The 19,005-nt window shown below is 41.6% G+C and overlaps 1 protein-coding gene across 11 annotated transcripts in view; it reads right to left on the bottom strand.

The window, feature by feature from the left end:
• Window positions 1–496: 496 nt before the first annotated feature.
• The window catches only part of NEK10 (NIMA related kinase 10), a 243,915-nt gene continuing 225,406 nt past the window's right edge, over window positions 497–19,005 (bottom strand). For 10 of the 11 annotated variants that reach the window (XM_049870764.1, XM_049870748.1, XM_049870753.1 and 7 more), the window contains 4 exons: window positions 8,834–8,942; window positions 6,738–6,790; window positions 6,596–6,651; window positions 497–1,799 (listed from right to left, as the gene is read on the bottom strand). In XM_049870764.1, coding sequence (XP_049726721.1) covers window positions 1,751–1,799; window positions 6,596–6,651; window positions 6,738–6,790; window positions 8,834–8,942 — 267 coding nt within the window. In that variant the 3' untranslated portion in view covers window positions 497–1,750. Of the gene's footprint in view, window positions 1,800–6,592; window positions 6,652–6,737; window positions 6,791–8,833; window positions 8,943–19,005 lie in introns of those variants that run through there. The other variant, XM_049870756.1, reaches the window with a different exon arrangement.

The raw sequence follows: 19,005 nt of genomic DNA, 5'->3' as shown, positions 1-19,005 counted from the left end.
TTACTGTCCAAACTTTCACCCCACAGCCTGGTTTTTTCCCAAAGTCCTGGCTACTATCCCAGTTAGACAGTGTGCCCCTCTAGGCCTACGCATTCCGCAGGATGAGGAAACGTTCATTAAAAGACATAGAGAATGATATTGCAGGATCAGGTTAAGTGGGAATAGCAGTAAAATTTTGCCCGAGTAAACCAACAAAATCATTTTGCTTTTGCATGTGAATTTCACATCTGGATGGAACGGGCATTGGTTTGAAAGCAGAATTTCAAGTTTTTCATTGCTATATTTTTTTATATTTGCAACTATTATTAGTGTACTACAGTGGATTTGTAATAATTTGGTTTAAAGACAAAGAAAAATTCATTGGTAATCTTCAAAGGCATTAGTGCAAGATTAAAGGGGATTTGATAAACATACCAATATTAAAAATAGCTAAAGGTTTTCATTTAGAGATTTTTCCTACTATATTAAAAGTGGTGTTTCAACCACTGTAAATATATTGAGATAGATTCTATGCCAATCATGCTAAAAATATATCAGTGTAAATAAGGCTAATGAAATCCAGTGAAAAGTACATTGAAGGCATAACCTCAGCTTCCAGATTATCAACTATTTAGAAGACCAACTGTTCTTTAAGTCGCTAGAAATCTAGTCTGATTTGGCAGTGAGGGCAGTTCCTGACATTACTCCAGAAGCCAGATGAAGAAAGAAATTTTAGCCTAATAAGCACCTAGCAAATATCATCATAAATTCTCCCTCCATCGTCATGGGACACTGCTTGGCATTCTGACTTCCCTTTCTTGGGGCGATTTCAATGAATAAAGAAGGAACCTCTATCTATTCCATAACTTCTTTTCATTTCAAATTCCTAAACAATAAAAATTTTCAAACAACGTAGGTAACCTTAGTAAGGAGGGACTTAGGATCGGGAATATTGCATCTCTTTCACGGATTCCACGAACTCTTCAAAGTGCTCTATAAACACTACACGTTTGAGTAGCAGCAAAGCCGTGGTCTGATCAAAACCTCCCTCCCCAACGTGTATATATATATATATAGGTACATATACACACACTATCAATATATTCCTATTAGCCTAACTTAAATCTGACAATTTGACAGTTATTCCCAGAGGCTGTGCAAGGTTACAAATACTGTCTACACTGTATCACAGTTCAAGACCACTAGCACCCAAGTGGTTAAGACAGAGCCAATCCTTTCATTTATAAAGAAGAAAAAAAAATCAATTGCATATTTTTTTTTTAACATTAAAAAAAAAAATTGGGGATACAGTGAATCACCCAATATATTACTCTGGGTTCTTTAATTTCCTTTACCTAAAACTATTTTTGATACAAAGGAGGCTAGATGCTTTTAAACATAGTTTCAGAAATCCTGAGTAGAAAATATTCTTCTGAAAATATGACAGGTTTTTCCTTTTTTTTTTTTTTAACTTGCAAGAAAGTTCTGTGAGGAGCGAGTTTGCCTCCCAGAGAAGAAATCTGCAGCATTTTCTCCCAGGAGCACGCCGAGAGCCCTGTCATGGGAATGGAGCCCCCAGACGCTGCAGCTGTCAAAAAGCCCAGCACATCAGAAATCCAGAAGGAGGTCCTGCAGGCGCCACAGCATCTTGGTATTCCCTCTTCCACACCCTTCTAGCAGCGCCTGACCCTTTGGACATCCTGCCGTAGCGGCTGAAGTCCACGGCTTGAGCTTCACTGGGGAAAACCAAGTCCATTCAAATGCAGGGTCTTCACCTTTTGCCTGGGTGATTCTTGGTCCCCCATGGATAGGAGTGATACCTAGAGGATTCAGAAGCAGAAAAAGTTCCCTGCTGTTGAAATATTTTAGTCTGCGCATTCAATTTCAAAAGCTGTAGCTCAGGCGTACGAGTAAGTAAATGAATCACGATGAATGAAAAAAATGCTTTTAAATATAATGGGACATGTTTAGGAAGCTGCCTTTACTGAAGTTCAGTGACAACAGGTTTTTTCTCAAATTATCAACTCAGCAGAAACTGATACCCCTTTATGATGAGAAAAGAAATACCCATTCAAAGTAGCCTGCATATTTAAATGCCTGTGTACATTAAAAGATCTATTTTATATTGTCATTATTGGTGGTACAATGGTTAAGCGATCGGCTGCTAACTGAAAGGTCGGCTTTGGAACCCACCAGTGGCTCTGCAGGAGAAAAGACCTGGAGATTTGCTCCCATAAAAATTACAGCCTGGGAAACCCTATGGGGCAACTCTATTGCCACATGGGGTCGTTATGAGTAGAAATTGACTCAACGGCACACAACAATGGCACTCAGTTGGGGAAATAAAACTGTGCAAGTTGATTTAATTTAGATTTCTTTTTATCTTGTATGTTGTTACCTATCAACATATATTTCCACATAATGAAAAAAATACTAATGTGTATACCAAGTATATTCAAAAAGATATGCCCATCCTTTGTTCACTCAGAGCTCAAACAATGTTACTCCCACAAATGGCAATGCTAAAATGAAGGCATGCTAGGCTGTATCCTGGTAAAACAGGCAGCTAAATGTTTATGCACATAAAATATAATTACTAACCGTAAACCAAAACCAAACCAGTTGGCTGTCATGTCCATCATGACTCATGGCAGCCCCAATCAACCCTGCAAATGATCAAGAATAAAGCCTGCTTTGGGAACTCTTAGGAAGCTGGCCAGATCTGTTTGATCTTCTTTCATTTTCTTTACATTACTTTCCTCCTCTCAGCCCCAGCCCTACCTCCTTTCTCCAGAATCCCAGAAATAAAGACTCCCCCATTTTGGTGGGGGGGTCTTTGCTGTTATTTCTGTTTCTGTCCCCAGTTTCTTCTCTAATGTGGCATTTTACGTGTGAGACTTTCACCTAACCAACTGTCAAAGCAGTCTCCCCCATTATTTGAGCAGTTCCAGAAATCTTCCCCCAAAAGAGATAATAGCTAGATGATAGTGTTATCCTAAGACTTTCCATGTGAAAATGGCGCCTCTCTAGGCTCTTCCCTTACGAAACATATACCACATGTTCTAAGCTGAAAATGTGCCACATCCTGGATCACTGCTTTAGTTGCTGTCTGGAAGCTGTGCAGATGTGTGAATAGGTTTGGACCGACAGTCTTAGGTGGTCAACTTGCAAAATACAGGAATTATGTGTGGAATTCTCTGTGCATGTTAAGTGATCAAGGTCACTTAACAAGGTCTTGCAACGATGATGCCAATGACAATTAGGATGATGGTGGAGACCATGGGAACGACAACAGATCTGACCCTGGCGGGAGTTAAAACGTTTCCTACTTCTAACCACGTAGCTAGGGCAGCCTTTCTCAACTGGTGTTCCATGGAAAAGACGGCAAAGCCCTGCAGTAAACAAAGATCAACAGATTTCTTTCTCATAAAACATCTGAGTCCTAATATGCTAATGTGTGTTGGGAGTCTCCAAAAATAAAAAATTGTACATTTGGCATTTTCCAACTCCAAAAAAAAAAAACATTTTTTTCCAGTGAAATCTATTAACATCTCTGATAACATTGGTCATTCCATGAAACCTATTAGAAGAAATACACTCTTGATTCTAAATACTACCTTTCATGTTCTGTGACATCCAGCAATCTCAGTCTTTTGACTACAGAAAAATCATGACCATAACGGCTGATCTGAGTTTTATTTGTAGTTAGGTATTTCCAGTTTTTGGACTATTAAGTGCTTCTAAGCCTGACCTGACTCATTTCTTGGGCATTAACTTGGAACAACAGAAAACAAGTAATGGTTTTAGGGAAAGTCAACGGTTATTTTTAGTGGCAAACTGTGAAGAGTCTTTTCTCCCAAGATACATACTATCACTGCTATTAGAAGCTAATATCATGGGTTTGTGGATTTTTAAATGGGTGATTCATTTTAATTTGGAGCATTTTAAGACAATTAAAGGTCATACCCAACTTAAATTGCTGAAATCTGACTATTTAAATTATTCCTTCAAAATCTATTCACAATTCCAAATATAACTGTGAACAATTTTGTACCTTCTTTATTATGCATCTGGTTATCCGTAGATCATAATAAAAACATTTACAATGTCTTTTAGTAAAGGAATTACATCTTTGGTAATAGAAGTAATATTTGGCTTTTTAAAAATTTATTTAATGATGGTGGAACTTGAAAAGGATAACCATAAATTAAAAAGAATGACTGAAATAATAATTTTTTTTAAGGGGGGGAGGGAAGAGCTCTTGTATACCTCTCCTAAGTTTTTTGTATAAATGGAAACCCTGGTGGCATAGTGGTTAAGTACTATGGCTGCTAACCAAAAGGTCAGCAGTTCGAGTCCATCAGACACTCCTTGGAAACTCCATGGAGTAGTTTTACTCCGTCCTACAGGGTCACTATGAGTCAGAATTGACTCGACGGTAATGGGTTTGGTTTTTGTTTTTTTGGTTCTCCATTGGTATTTACTTGATTTCCAGCAAAAATCTGAATGCATTCATTATCCATGAATCTGAGTCTCTGAGGAAATGCCGATAAAATGACAAGAATGATCTCTGCTCCCACTACAAGCCAAGGGAACTTGAAATAATAAGATGCTGAGAGTCAAGAACGTAGACATTCACATTATCCATGGAAGGCTGGATATATGCAGCCCTTGAGTGAAAAATTAAAATTCAAAATCCCTGATAGGATGGTGGGAGGGGAGTGGTTGTGTGAGATGGTAATTTCTATTAATGATGTATCTTTGGAAAATGAAAATTACTCATCATTTCTCTGCAGTTACAAACTACAACAGAACTCAATTTACAAAGGTAGTATTCTGGAAATACATTATCATGCCCAAAGAGCAAGCAGTTGAATAATTTCATGTGTGGTTCAGAAGAACAATCTGTTAAAACAGGAGAAGAAAAATTGTTTTAAGAAACACTGAACTAACCTCAAAAAATAATCTAATTTCCATATAATAACTGTAGCAGGCTGCTCTTGAGACCGCTTTCTTTTACCATGGCTACTAGTTATTTTTGGGGGAAGGCCTCCAGAGTCATTTACGTAATGGTCATGGGATAGCTTTGCTCATTGGACGGAGAGGCAGCTCCTCCAGGCATACAAGGCTAACGTAGTCCAGAGGCGTAAGCTTCCTAAGACAACTCTGAGCCATACAGGAGACCTGGGTGTATGGATGCTTAAGATCAGTCTGATGATTCAGTTATGTGTGGGACCCTTGGAAAAGTCAACTTGCGTGTGGTGGACACTGTTGGTGCCCATATCCCTTCACCTTTACTACTTCAAAGTATACTGGCCTGACATCCAACTGCCAGCACCTGCATTTCTTTTCCTGAGGACTTTCTCTGGCCTCTAGAGTGTGCTTTGTCCAGTCTTGCAGCAGGCCAGGAACACCAGGAAATCAACGCATCCTGAGGGTAGGCCTCAAACAGTGACTGATAGGAACTGGAGGATAAATATTGCAGTCCCCTCTCCCCTTGAGTGGGAGAACCCTGAGGTACATGTGTTACACGGGCTCTCTCTCAGATTTCCCAAGTGGGATCAAGCTCCAGTTGCCCTCAGTGATAACCTGCTTGATGTTGTTGTGTGTGCCATCGAGTCGATTCTGACTCAGACTCTGTGAGACAGAGTAGAACTGCCCCATAGGGTTTCCTAGACTGTAATCCTTCCAGGAGCAGACAGGTCTCTTGTCCTTCGGAGTGGCTGGTGGGTTCAAACCACCGACCTTTCCTTAGCAGCCGCACGCTTAATCACTGTGACACCAGGGCTCCTTTTAACTTGCTTGATAACGAACCCTGTATTGAATTACATCCTCAGTAATAATTACAAGAACCCAAAGTTGGGTGAAATTGATAAAACAGAGTCTATTTTCAGAACGTCAATAGTGGTTATATTGTAGGATAATATACAGCCCCCGTAAACGGAGGCTTCTCACTTAGGGTAAGTAAGCAAGTGGCAACATGTAACAGCAAAGTTCCATTCCCACAGCCAGATTTTCAAATTCCCCAGAAATGTTTCTTTGTCTGGTCACATCTTTCTTTTCTCTTCCTCCCTAAGAGTCCATAAAAATAATGGATAGATTTCAGTGATGGAAACCTGAGTTTCCAGCTTTTCTAAAATAGTACAAATGTTTAAAAAAAAATTGGAGGTTAATTTTCATTTAATTTTGTGAGACTAAATTACTACTGAGTGATCACTCTTTCTGCTTCAACAGAGGGCAGCTGTGTCCACACAAAAGCTGGGACACATACCCTATGCATGTTTGCATCTAGTCTAAGCACATATATTTTTTAAAATTATTTAAAATAAAAGTTGGAAAAAAAGGAAAAAAAAAAAATCCTGGAACCAAGGATAAAACCAAAAAACCCATTGCCAGGAAGTCAATCCCTACTCATAGCGACCGTATAGAACAGAGTAGAACTGCCCCAAAGAGTTTCCAAGGAGCACCTGATGGATTCCAAGTGCCGACTTTTTGGTTAGCAGTTGTAGCTTTTAATCACTACACCACCAGGGTTCCCAGAATCAAGCATGGAGAAATCTAACATCTGATTATCTAAATTCAAACTTCACATCTGAAAGCAAGCTCTGGGTCTCACCTGTTAGAAGTAAAATTGTAATAGCCACTTTCCTCTAGGACTTCTTCAATCACAGTCTAAATTGGAAGACAAAGAAAATTAGGTCAGTAGTGAACTCAAAGCAACAAAATACAATTGTGCAGAGGCTCTGCAGAAACCTTACCTGCATCTGTTCATATGTTATTCCCTCCTCCATGTCCAAGCTGGTGGATAGACCTGAAATGGATAAATTACGGAAAGTCTGACATTTGGTTCACATTTCCTTAAGCAATTATGCCTCAGCTGCAGTGAAAACAGGTCAGTTTCTAAATGATGAAGATGAGTCCTTACAAGCAGATTCCAAATTATTTTGGCTTTGGATATTCAAACTCTTTACTTCTCTTGCTTTAATCATTGTTTACTTTTTTGGGTGGCCGTCACAAAATAATACACACAGATTTAGGGGCATTGCTCATGGTATAAATTACTAATTAAGTAAGTTAGGGTCATATCTGTGTGTGCGTGTGTTGGGGGCAGATGGGCAAGAATTCCAAACACAACTGCCTGCTGGGTGACTTTTCTGATGAAGACACGCTCCCTCGTCCACAAGGCAAAAACGGTAAATATGTGCTAGAAAGAAAATACACTCTGAGAGGCAGGCAAAAGTAGAAGCGAAAGACAAGATCTGACCCTTTCGTATGCCTGCCTGGAGAGAACTACATTTAATGCCAAAAGACGAGACTTTTTTCAATGGTTGGTGTAAGTATAGTATACCAGCACCTTAACCCACACCAGCTTGCCCAAAGCCATGCTGACCAGCTTCCACTCAAACCAGTCCACACTGACTCGTGTGGAGGCCTAGGGGTTCCCCTGCCACTTTGGTTAGAGAAAAGAGAATGGGGTGAAGGTTGAGGGGAAGACATGAAAATGTAAATAATGGCAGCTCCTCATTAAAGCCAAGCTTCCAGGTGTTTCCCACAGGGCAGGCAGTCTCTGCTTTCTTTGCTTTTGCCCCTCCGGCTGTGACAAGGGCCAGCTTGGTCAGTCTGGAGGTGGGGCATCCGGCTGCCCTGGGAGGAGTGTGTCACCTCACTACCAGACCTCTGAGAGCCTTGCCTCAGAGGTCTTCACTTCATGGGAGCTGCTCTGTAAGGAGAAGTTTGGCCTGAGGACTCATTCACTTGCCCTGGGAGATGCATTTGAAAGCAAATGACTTTTGACCACTTTTCATCTCAAACTTACGGATTTCTCAGAGACCATTTTAAAAGCAATTCTGCCTACATAGGTTTGCTTTATCCCAGGAGCCCTAGACTTAGCGAAAGTTTGATAATAAATAAAATGATTGGCCTAAATTAAGCAACAACAAAAGCAACCACAAGAGTGACTGCTTTTCCAGGCTGAGGAGATATGTCTTCCCTTAACCATAAAAGCTTCACTTCCGTCCACTCCACTGAGTGATGTAACCATAGTTCACAGAGATTCGAAAATAGTTCAGGAACTCCGAAACCTCACAGTAGCTTGCAAACCTCTTCTTAGAGCTCAAGTATGGTCAAATAAGAATCAAACTATACTGAACCCCTACTAATGGCTAAGTACTTTTTTATATCTTTTCGCTAATCCTCAATGTAACCCTATAAGGCAGTTTTTTTTTATATTTAGCCCCATTTTACAGGCAAGGAAACTGGGGTTCAGAGAGGTTAGATAACCAGCGCAAGGTCAGTTACTAAATGTTTTAGCCAAGATTTTAACCTAGGCATTCAGGTTTCCAAAACTTGTCCCATTAATCCCTATGTTATACCACCTCCCTAAGTGAAATGTCTGCAAAAATAAATGGATGGGTGCGTGGGCGGGCGGACGGAGGAACGGACGGACGGACGGGTATCTGTCTGATGTGAATCCTTCAAGTGAGTGTCAAATTTTCTCCATTGTAAGTGTTCAAACTCTTTGTTTCTACTTTTTCTCTCACTGGATGCTTTTGAGCATTTGATTTCCCATCATCAGATAAGCAGGAAGGAATAAAAGGAAATATAATTCACCCACACAGTTTCTGCTGTTTATTTATGGTGTTAATAAATGATCAAGGAAGCTGCCACAACTTGGTAAGATGAATCTCAGGAGAATTTCTAGATTCTTATCAGATGCTCCTTCCACTATTGCCAGAGATAATGAAAATAAGACCTATTTTTCTTTTAAATTGAAGACCATCTATTAGGGATAGCTGTTGATCCAAACAATGTATTTCTATCCGAAAGCCCAATTTCCCACGGTGATGGCCATTACCTGTTGGGTCATTTAGGGACAGGCCATTTCCACCTGATGAATGATGTAATAAATGGCAATCTGCTGTAAAAAAGTTGGGCTCAATCGGTTCTGGAGATCCCTGAGATAACTGAAACAGAAAAAGAAAAACCACATCTTATTTTAGACTCAGAAACAAATGACATGAGGCCTCCGTGTGAGGTTTCCTATTTCCCTGTGTCACTATACAGAAAATTGAGTGCTCTGTGGTTTTCAATTCCTTGTAAACAAAGAGACATCTTCTTCCTTCCAAAATAACTTACAAATTGGAGGCAGGCAAATTATAGTAAAATAAAAAAATAAAATAAAAGCAAGTACAAAATTCTCTGGGCCACATGAAGAAAAAAACAAAACAACAACAACAAAAAACCTCTATATAGCTTTATGAGAGAAAAATAAAAATGGATAGAAAAATAATTGCATGGGGCCTGGGACATCAAGATGTTATTTTTACCAGGCGTAGGTGGAATAAACTTCACTTATTCAACAGAAAAATATGTTTAGCTCAAATCACGATCTTTGTCATGTATCTGCTTTGAACAATGCCTTCTTGTGTGACCAAGGCAAACTAGTTTCTTAACACACTTTTCTAAATCACCGTTAATTAATTTTAATCTCTAAACATTTCTTCCCAACACTCTGCATTAAAGAGTAATTCACCAGTGACAGAATTTATTATAGTTCCAATTGTTTAATGTCCATCTTTATAAGCTGAATTTTTAAAACAAAATTCTAGGCTATAAGCATTTTTCGCCTTTCTTTCACTTTTAATTCTTACCAGCACTTGGGCTGGCCAAGTTTTTGTGCCTGCGTTAATATACTTTTCAAACATCAATTCATATTAATAAACCATTAACGAATGGCACAATTTGGACTATGCAATAGTGGTTACCTTGGATGCACAGACCCTGTTCGTGAATTAAAAAAATGACTTGGGAAAACAGTTTGGCTGTATGTCAAGTTCAACAATCTATGCTCACCCTAGGACCCAGCAAACCCACCCTTAGGTAGTTATCCAAGAAAAATGGGTGCATATGTCAATCAAAAGACACATACAAGAATGTCTGTCACACTTTTATCGGAACAAACCCAAATGTCCATGGACAGAAGAATGGCTAAGTATATTGTGGTATGGTGTTCATACAGAGGGGTTCTGCAAAGCAATAAAAAAGACAAACTACCTACATGCGCACCAACATGGATAAATGTGAAGCAGAAGAAGCCAGAGACAAAAGAATACATAGTGTATAAATTCATTTACATACGTTTTCATGGTTAGGGAAAACAATTCGTTAATGCTGACAGAAATTGTTATTGTTATTGTTATTGTTGGTTGCCCTCGAGCCAATCCTGGACAATAATTACCTTGTGACAGGGGTAGGGTCGGACCAGCAGAGGGTACTAGAGAGCCTTCTAAAACCAAACCAAACCAAACCCAGTGCCGTCAAATCGATTCCGACTCATACCAACCCTATAGGACAGAGTAGAACTGCCCCATAGAGTTTCCAAAGAGTGCCTGGTGGATTCGAACTGCTGACCCTTTGGTTAGCAGCCGTAGCACTGAACCACTACGCCACCAGGGTTTCCAGAGAGCCTTCTGTAAGGCTGGATGTTGTTTATGTATTCATGTGGGTGGCTGTCACACAGGTGAACGCATATATATGCAAACATGGAGCTGTACATGTACCTCACTATATGTATTGGCATAGCAGTTAAGAGCTATGGCTGCTTACCAAAAGGTCACCAGTTCAAATCCACCAAGCGCTACTTGGAAACCCTATGGGGCAGTTCTACTCTCTCCTATAGGGTCGCTATGAGTTGGAATCAACTTGATGGCAATGGGTTTGTTTTTAAATATGTATTATGGGGCCCTGATTGCACATTGGTTAAGAGCTTGGCAGCTAACCAAAAGGTCAGCAGTTCGAATCCACCACCCACTCCTTGGAAACCCTATGGGGCAGTTCTACTCTGTCCTATAGGGTGCTACGAGTTGGAATCAACTCAATGGCGGCAGGTTTTTTGGTTTATATGCATTACAGTGAGGTACATATAAATACTTTATACTAACAATTGATAATTATTTCACTAATGTACTTTGGATACTGCAAACACAAATCATTTATGAGTTTTCCAGTCTCCATGTTTTCAGAGACCTACAACCCACTGCAGTGTTGGAAAAAATCATGGTTCTAACCTTTTTTCTTCTTGAACATTTATTTTCCTTGCTTGTAATAAAGTTGATAATCCATCTGTAAAATGACAAGATTGTAACATACTGTAATGCAGGTGGATCTGATAATCACCAGCTTAATAACTTTCTCGTCAGGGCTGCGGGATGCCATGGAGGCAGCCCTCAGAATTCTGTATCTCTCATTATCTCAGCTAGAAAGTCACTCTAAGCTTCTTAACATGCCTCAGGATGCTGAAAGTGAGTTCCTGGTATTACCTTTCAAAAGACTTCAGGTGGCATATTTTCATCGCGTTTAGCACAGGAGTAATTTGGCTGGCTGAAATACTCATCCTAATTACAGAAAGCTTATTTCACTCACTTAATTATTAAGCGTACGCCTTGGAATCCTAACGATTTCACAGACAGGAAGATGTTTAAAGCCTCACAATGAAGTCTGTGAATTGTGACCTGGAGAGGCCAAGCCTGACATTCTCGTATGGAAAGGACAAGACTTTCTCATTGATGTCAAGCCTTGAAAAATGAAGTTTGTGAGGTTCTAACGCGTGTGTCACATTAGCTGTCTCCTTCAGCCTAAGGACTACAAACCCTCAGAGGGAAGGGCCTGTGGATGAAGGCAGGGACTAACATTCATCAGGTTTAAAGACTAAGCAAGAGGAAAATGGGGGCTTCTGACGACATAGATGCTGATGGTGGAACAGAGAAGAAGGCAGGAAGTCCAATTCTGGCCATGCCAGGATGGCAAAGGGAATGTCCATCTGACAGGTGGAAATATGAATGACACAACAGGTGTTCTTTATGCAGTGCCCCTATGAGTTGACAAGGTTTTGAGACGGTTCAGCAGGCCTATACCAATATTGTGTGAGCCCTCTCTTGCTAACCGTGTTTAACTTCTGTTTTTAGCACACATGTTCTGTTTGGAAGAAAAAATAAGACCTTCTTTCTTAGCTGACGTAACAGGGTTCTACTACTGCTCTAAACAAACACCTACGGTTCCAAGGAGTGGGCACTTAATTGGTCAATTGAGAATAGAGTACTTTTCAGCAAAACCTAAATAGAACAAAACAATGAGAAACTACAGATGTAACCTTTATTAAAATCCCGACACTGCATCTTTTCCATGTCATAAGGTAGGGCTATCATTGTGGTAGAACACTACAAACTATTTGGAATCTAACCGACTGAGGTAGGACTCTGAAGGAAACTGTGCCAAATGTAAGTTAGGTTTCAGGAGTGAGAAAATTTTCAACGTGTTCCACTACACTTCACTCCTGAGGCCTTGGTTTAATTTTCTTTAGGTTTTCCTTGTCCTCTTTAACTGAATTTTACCATTTTGAGACCTACCATATAGCCTTATTTATCATCTTTTTTCACCTTCCAGTCCCTTTCGATTACTTTTTCGTTAGATGTTTATAGACCGTCTCGTTGACAGAAATGTCCAATATTTGTACACTTCTCTTAAACACATGCACACGCACACACGCGCACCCACGCACACGTGAGCCCATCATCAGCTCCACTGCGATCCCTACACTGCATTTCCCAAGCTCCAGGGATTTGAACCCCAATCTCCCCTTCACTTCTACTGGAAGCATCCCTGCTGTTGTAGAATTGACATTTCCACCAAGGATTGTGTCTCTCAGAATTCCAAAGCTAGAAGAAAGTTGGAAAACCACAGTTCTACACTAACTACGCAAGAGCTCAGCACCCCAGACACTGGAGGTGGTGTGGGAGCTGGAGGGTGAACGGTGAGCTGGTCCAGCAGGATGGGAGAGCTGTGCTGTAAGAGTGTCTCTACCTGGTCCACACAGGTCAGTGCTGGGCACCACTGCCTTATAACGCACTCATGTGGCCTGGAAGAGGGCTAGCCAAATATAAGGCGTGGCTGTTTTATGCCCAGGAGTCACTGATTCAAGTCTGAGATGCTCTTTTCTGCCTGGAAAAGAGCTGGAACACCAGGGTTAGGAATTAAAGAGACTGCCAGCTGTCATAAGGTAAACTTGACCTTGCTAATCTGAGGTGAAGTGGACGTTGAGGAACCAAAGAGAAGTGCCAGGGAGGCCCATGCTTACAGGAAGCAGTTCTGGGTAATCTACTTTGTAACAAAGGGAGAACGTCACTGGGCTTTGCCTGGGCCTCCTCACTCAAAGTGTGGTCCATAAGACCATCAGCACTGGGATCACCTGGGAGCTGGCCAGAAATGTAGAATCATAGGACCCTGGATGTAACTGTATCTGGATAATATTTTTTGGCCTATTAGACAGCCTATCTTTCTCATCCCAATTCCCAAATCTGCTGGATACACCGTAAGTTCATAGTCGGCAAGCATATATCCTAGGCCTTATTACTACCCTAGTGTGTCCCTGGATCGGCAGCATCAGAACCACCGGAGTTTGTCAGAAGGCCCAATCTCAGCCCCTCCGCACGCCGACTGAATCAGATCCCATTTGTTAACAAGATCCCCCGGAGACGGATTAACCAAAACCAAACCAAACCAGTCGCCACTGAGTAGATTCTGGCTCGGTGACCCCACGCGTGTCAGAGTGGGACTGCACTCAATAGGGTTTTCAGTGGCTGTAATCTTGTGGACGTAGACTGCCAGGACTTTCTCCCAAGGTGCCTCTGGCTCGATTCCAACTGCCAGCCTTCTGATTAGTAGGCTAAACCGTTCGCGCCACTTTGAGAGACACTGAGCTTCCCAGGCTACTGGTTCACAACCGTGGCTGCGTACTGGAATCAACTGGGAGCTTTAAACAACAACAACAACAAAACTGATGCCTGGATCCTACCCCCGGGAGTCTGATTTAATTAGTGTGGGGTGTGGCCTGTGCACCGGGATGCTTTAAAGCAGCAAAATGTGAGAACTGCTGGGCATGGCAGCAACCGCTTCCCATCTAGGTCCGGATTCTTTCTTTTGTTTTATTCCTTGATCCAAACGACATCGATTCTCAGTCCTTGCTGTTTCCAAATGCCAGCGCCCAGGCATTGGTAGGCGAGGAGCTTGGCATTAATGCTAAAAGCAAAACAAAAAACTCCCCAGGTAATTCTTTCTTAACAACCAAAAAACCAAACACTTTTTATTATAAAAAATTTCAAACATTTACAATGACAGAACAAGGTAATAAACTCTATGTACTCATCACTCAGCTTAAACATAGCCAGTCTGGTTTCACTCACATCTCCTCTGCCTTCCTACCTCTTCTTTACCCCAGGGTCTGGAAGCAAATCATGTATGTTCTATCCTGTCATCTGTGCATGTTTTCGGCATGGCTCTTTAAAAAAATGAGTTTCTTTTTAAAACAAAATCCCAATAAAATTATTCCCCCTAAGAGAAACTAATAATTCCTAATTCCTTAATGTAATTAAATATGCCATCAATGCTCAAATTTTCCTGATTGTCTCATAAATATATATCTTAAATTTTAGGAGTTTTTTTTTTTTTTGGTTCAAGTAGAAGAAATAAGCCCCTATGTTGTAAATGGTTAATTTTTTTCCCTAAAATTCTTAATCTTTTCTCTGCATTTTCTCTCCTGTCCTTACAATTTATTTATGAAAACAAATCATTTGTCCCGTAGAAATTGCTAGTCTGGATTTTTCTGATTATTCCTATGGTGTCATTTAACACATTCCTTTATTCGCAGGGGAGGCCTGGTGGCAAAGTGGTTAAGCGTTAGGCTGCTAATCGAAAGGTTGGCAGTTTGACTCCACCAGCTGCTCCTTGGAAGCCCTATGGGGCAGTTCTACTCTGTCCCATAGTTGGAATCAACTCAACGGCAATGAGTTTATTTGCTGCACATGGGTACCTATAGCTAGAGCAGAGGTCTAACTTTTTCTTTAAAGGGTCAGATTAAAACAAAACAAACAAACAAACACACTGCCCTAGAGTGGACTCCAACTCAAAGTGCCCATTTAGGACAGAGTAGAACATCCCACAGGGTTTCCAAGGAGCAGCTGGTGGATTCAAACTGCTGACCTTTTGGTTAGCAGCCAAGCTCTTAACTACTATGCCAGAAGGGCTCCATATTTTTAGCTTTGCTGGCCATATAGTCTCAGCCACAACTACTCAATTCTCTTATTGTAATGGGGCAAGAGGCCACAGACAATATGTAAGCAAATGGGTGTGGCTATGTTCCAATAAAAACTTATTTACAAAATCAGGCAGCAGACTGGATTTGGCCTGAGGGCCATAGTTTACTGGCCTCTCATCTAGAGGTTTGATTCATTTAGATTCAAAGTTTTGGCAAGAACACTTCATAGATGGTGCTGTGTGCTTCTATGGGGAGGCATTCAACGTCCGACCGTCTCTTTTTGTGAAGTTAGCAGCCATTGGCAATTGTGTCTTGTTCTGTTGTTGTTATGTGCCATTGAGTCGATTCAGATAAAAAAAAAAAAAAAAAAAAAACCATTGCCATCAAGTCGATTCCAGCTCACAGCAACCCTATAGGACAGAGTAGAAGTGCCCCCATAGAGTTTTCAAGGAAAGCCTGGTAGATTTCAACTGCTGACCTTTTGGTTAGCAGCCACAGCACTTAACCACTATACCACCAGGGTTTCCATTATTAGGGGCTGCAAAATGGTGATATTCTTTTATACCTTTGGCACTTCTTGGCTGAAGTACTTCCATAAGGAGAAACTCCTCCTCATCGACCATTTAGTAACCCTGAGATAGGATTCATAAGGGAACCCAGTGCCGTAGGATAAATGCTTGATTCTGTCCATGTGTAAATAATTTTCAGGATAATGAGTTGGTTACCTAGCATTCTCCAAAGGCATCTAATAAGGGATTAATTCTGAGGATCATTATGAACTCCTGGATTTAAATATGTTCGATGCTTTCAATCCACTGCAGTTGTTATTTATTGATGCTCCAATTATCCCAGTGGGAGACAGTGGGAGCCTGTTCAAGCTGGCTCCTGAGTCCTTCGCCACACCCTCAGTAGTCTTTGATGGCATCCTTGCTATGCTGTTATATCCAGACATCCCACTCTCATCCTGCCCTAGAGCTGCGATCAGCTGTATCTCCAAGGAGCCCTGGGTGCTGGCGTTGCTCATTTCTACTGGATTAGTTTCTAGACCTTTGTAGCGAAAATATTAGGAAATCCGTATATTTTTAACAGATAAGACTCATCGTGAATTCATACTCATTCATACTGACACTTGCAATTCTAATTCAAATTAACGTCTTCTATCCTACTTCTGTTTTTCCTTTCTTCCGTGCTGAAAATCCCAGCTCCCAAAGACACAGATAAGATTACACACTTGCTTTGTTCTCCCAAGCAACTCTAGCCAAGGCTGAGCACCACCAGGCTGAAAGCCACTTTGCTGAGATAAAGATCTTGATTTCTTAGAAAAGCGCCTTTCCATTATTTTGATGCCTCGATGTATCCTTCAGTGTCCCTGGGTGGTGGAAATGGTTAACACACTCAGCTGCTAATCAAAAGGTTCGCGTCTACCCAGAGGTGCCTCAAAAGAATGGCCTGGCAATCTAGTTTTGAAAAACTAGCCATTGAAACCCTATGGAGCATAGTTCTACCCTGACACACATGGGGTCTCCATGAGTCGGAATCAACTTGACGGCAACTTTTTTTTTAATCATTTGGAGTCTTATATTAAGTGGGTACAACAATCCCATAACAACTCTACCTCCTTCAAACTGGAGACAAAGGGTCCCTGGAGTTCAGAAGATGTTTCAAAGGGGAAGGTGAAAATCAAGGGCATTTTATGTGCTATCACCATTTACACAGCCTTGGTGTGGGGTGACTGTGCCAACCAAAGGCCACTCCACCATGACCGTAAAAAAAAAAAAAAACCAGTTGCCATCGAGTCAATTCTGACTTATGGTGGCCCCATGTGTGTCAGTACAGAATTGTGTTCCACAGGGTTTTCAATGGCTGGTTTTTCAAAAGTAGATTTCCAGGCCTTTCTTTCAAGGCACCTCTGGGTGAATACAAACAGCCAACATTTTAGTTAGCAGCCAAGCATGTTAACCATTTGTACCACCCAAGGACTCTCCTCTATGACTAACCAAACCAAACCCCGTGCTGTCAAGTTGATGCCAACTCATAGCAAGCCTATAGGACAGAGTAGAACTGCCCCCACAGAGTTTCCAAGGAGCGCCTGGTGGATTCGAACTGCTGACCCTTTGGTTAGCAGCCGTAGCACTTAACCACCACACCACCAGTGTCTCCCTATGACTAAACAGGGACAAAAAAAATGCTTTTCTGAATAAAAATGATCTCTATTAAAAGATTATTCCAGCAATGGAGGGAAACAAAGGTCACACACTCTTCTTGTTTAGGTTTCGATGGGCATGTGGGCTTCTTTCATTTATTCACCACTTGCGCACTGAGTACCTACCCTACTATGTGCCAAGCACTGTGCAATGCTCTGGGGAATCAAGGATAAAAAAGACACATTTGATGCCTTTGGGGGAAATGGAAAAGTAAGGCAGCTAAATAGCTATTTAAAACACAGTAATATGAATGAAAAAGTGATTCAAGCATAGAGAAAGGGGAGATTAATTCCAGACAGGGAAAATGAGAGACGGTTTTTATGGAGAAGGTAGCTTCTTAGCTCAGTGGTGAAAAATAAGTATTTCAGCCTCCCAGGCTGGAGATGTCTTTAGCACACAGGAGACAAGACCTGCCTCCCTGGCTCAGGAGCGTCTACACCACGATGGTATGAACCACCAACACGGGGGATGGCTCACAAGCCAGGGGCATCCTGTGGAACACTGGGGCTGCCCTTCTGTTGACCACAAGCTGAGTCCTGGAGCTGAGTGTTCCCCTTTTACAACCCCTAAATTCTAAACCACATATAGGCCCTTCTCCGACCTGAGGATCCGCACCAGACTTTCCATAGATGGCCACGTGCTTGTAATATCAGAGCAGGGACTAATGGCATTCTTCCGAGGAGAGTTTTATCTGCCTCTTAACCAAGATGAAAATAAGGATGAGTCCATCCCTTGCCTGTGCTCCCCAAATGCCCTCTGCCTGCCACCCCACAAAGCTCTGAGTTTACCTCCCCAGTCAAGAGGAGGCTCTTTTGCTCGTGAGAATTGAGCAGCTCTCAAATGATTCAGGATTTCCTTGGGTGGTAAAAACAGTTAAGCATTTGGCTGCTAATTGAAAGACTGAAGGTTCAAGTCCAGCCGAAGGTACCTCAGAAGAAAACCCTGGGTATCCGCTGCATTTTACGCACATAGCCCGTGCTTTCTTCATTTGCAAACCATGCCCTTCCACTCCCCGTGAGGTGGTTTCATAAGTGAAGCTAGGCCAATCTTTCTGTACATGTTGCAGTTGGCAAACAAACGTAGAACGTGTGTTATTTGTGTAAAAAGATAGTACTTCTGAAAAATGAGCCATTGAAAACCCTATGGAGCACAGTTCTACTCTGACACACATGTGGTCACCATGAATCAGAATCACTTCAGGACAGCTGGAATAAAAAAGCCAATGAGATCTCAAGCCACCTGGAGCAAGGAAGACTGAAGAACACTAAAGACACAAGGTAATTATGAGCCTAAGAGACAGAAAGGACCACATAAACCAGAGACTACAACAGCCTGAGACCAGAGGAACTAGATGGTGCCCGGCCACAACTGATGACTGCCCTGACAGGGAACACAACAGAGAACCTCTGAGGGAGCAGGAGAGCAGTGGGATGCAGAGCCCAAATTCTCATTAAAAAACCAGACTTAATGGTCAGACTGAGACTGGAAGGACCCTGGAGGCCATGGTCCCCAGACTTTCTGTTAGCCCAAGACAGGAACCATTCCCAAAGCCAACTCTTCAGACAGGGATTGGACTGGGATATGGGATGGAAAATGATACTGGTGAAGAATGAGCTTCTTGGATCAAGTAGACACATGAGACTATGCTGGCATCTCCTGTCTGGAGGGGAGATGAGGGGGCCAGAAGCTACCCGAACTGACACGAGGAGAGAGAGTGAAGGAAAGAACTGTGCT

Source organism: Elephas maximus, chromosome 27 (assembly GCF_024166365.1).
Source record: "Elephas maximus indicus isolate mEleMax1 chromosome 27, mEleMax1 primary haplotype, whole genome shotgun sequence".
NCBI lineage: Eukaryota > Metazoa > Chordata > Mammalia > Proboscidea > Elephantidae > Elephas > Elephas maximus.
This window is presented reverse-complemented; position numbering and strand designations above follow the sequence as displayed.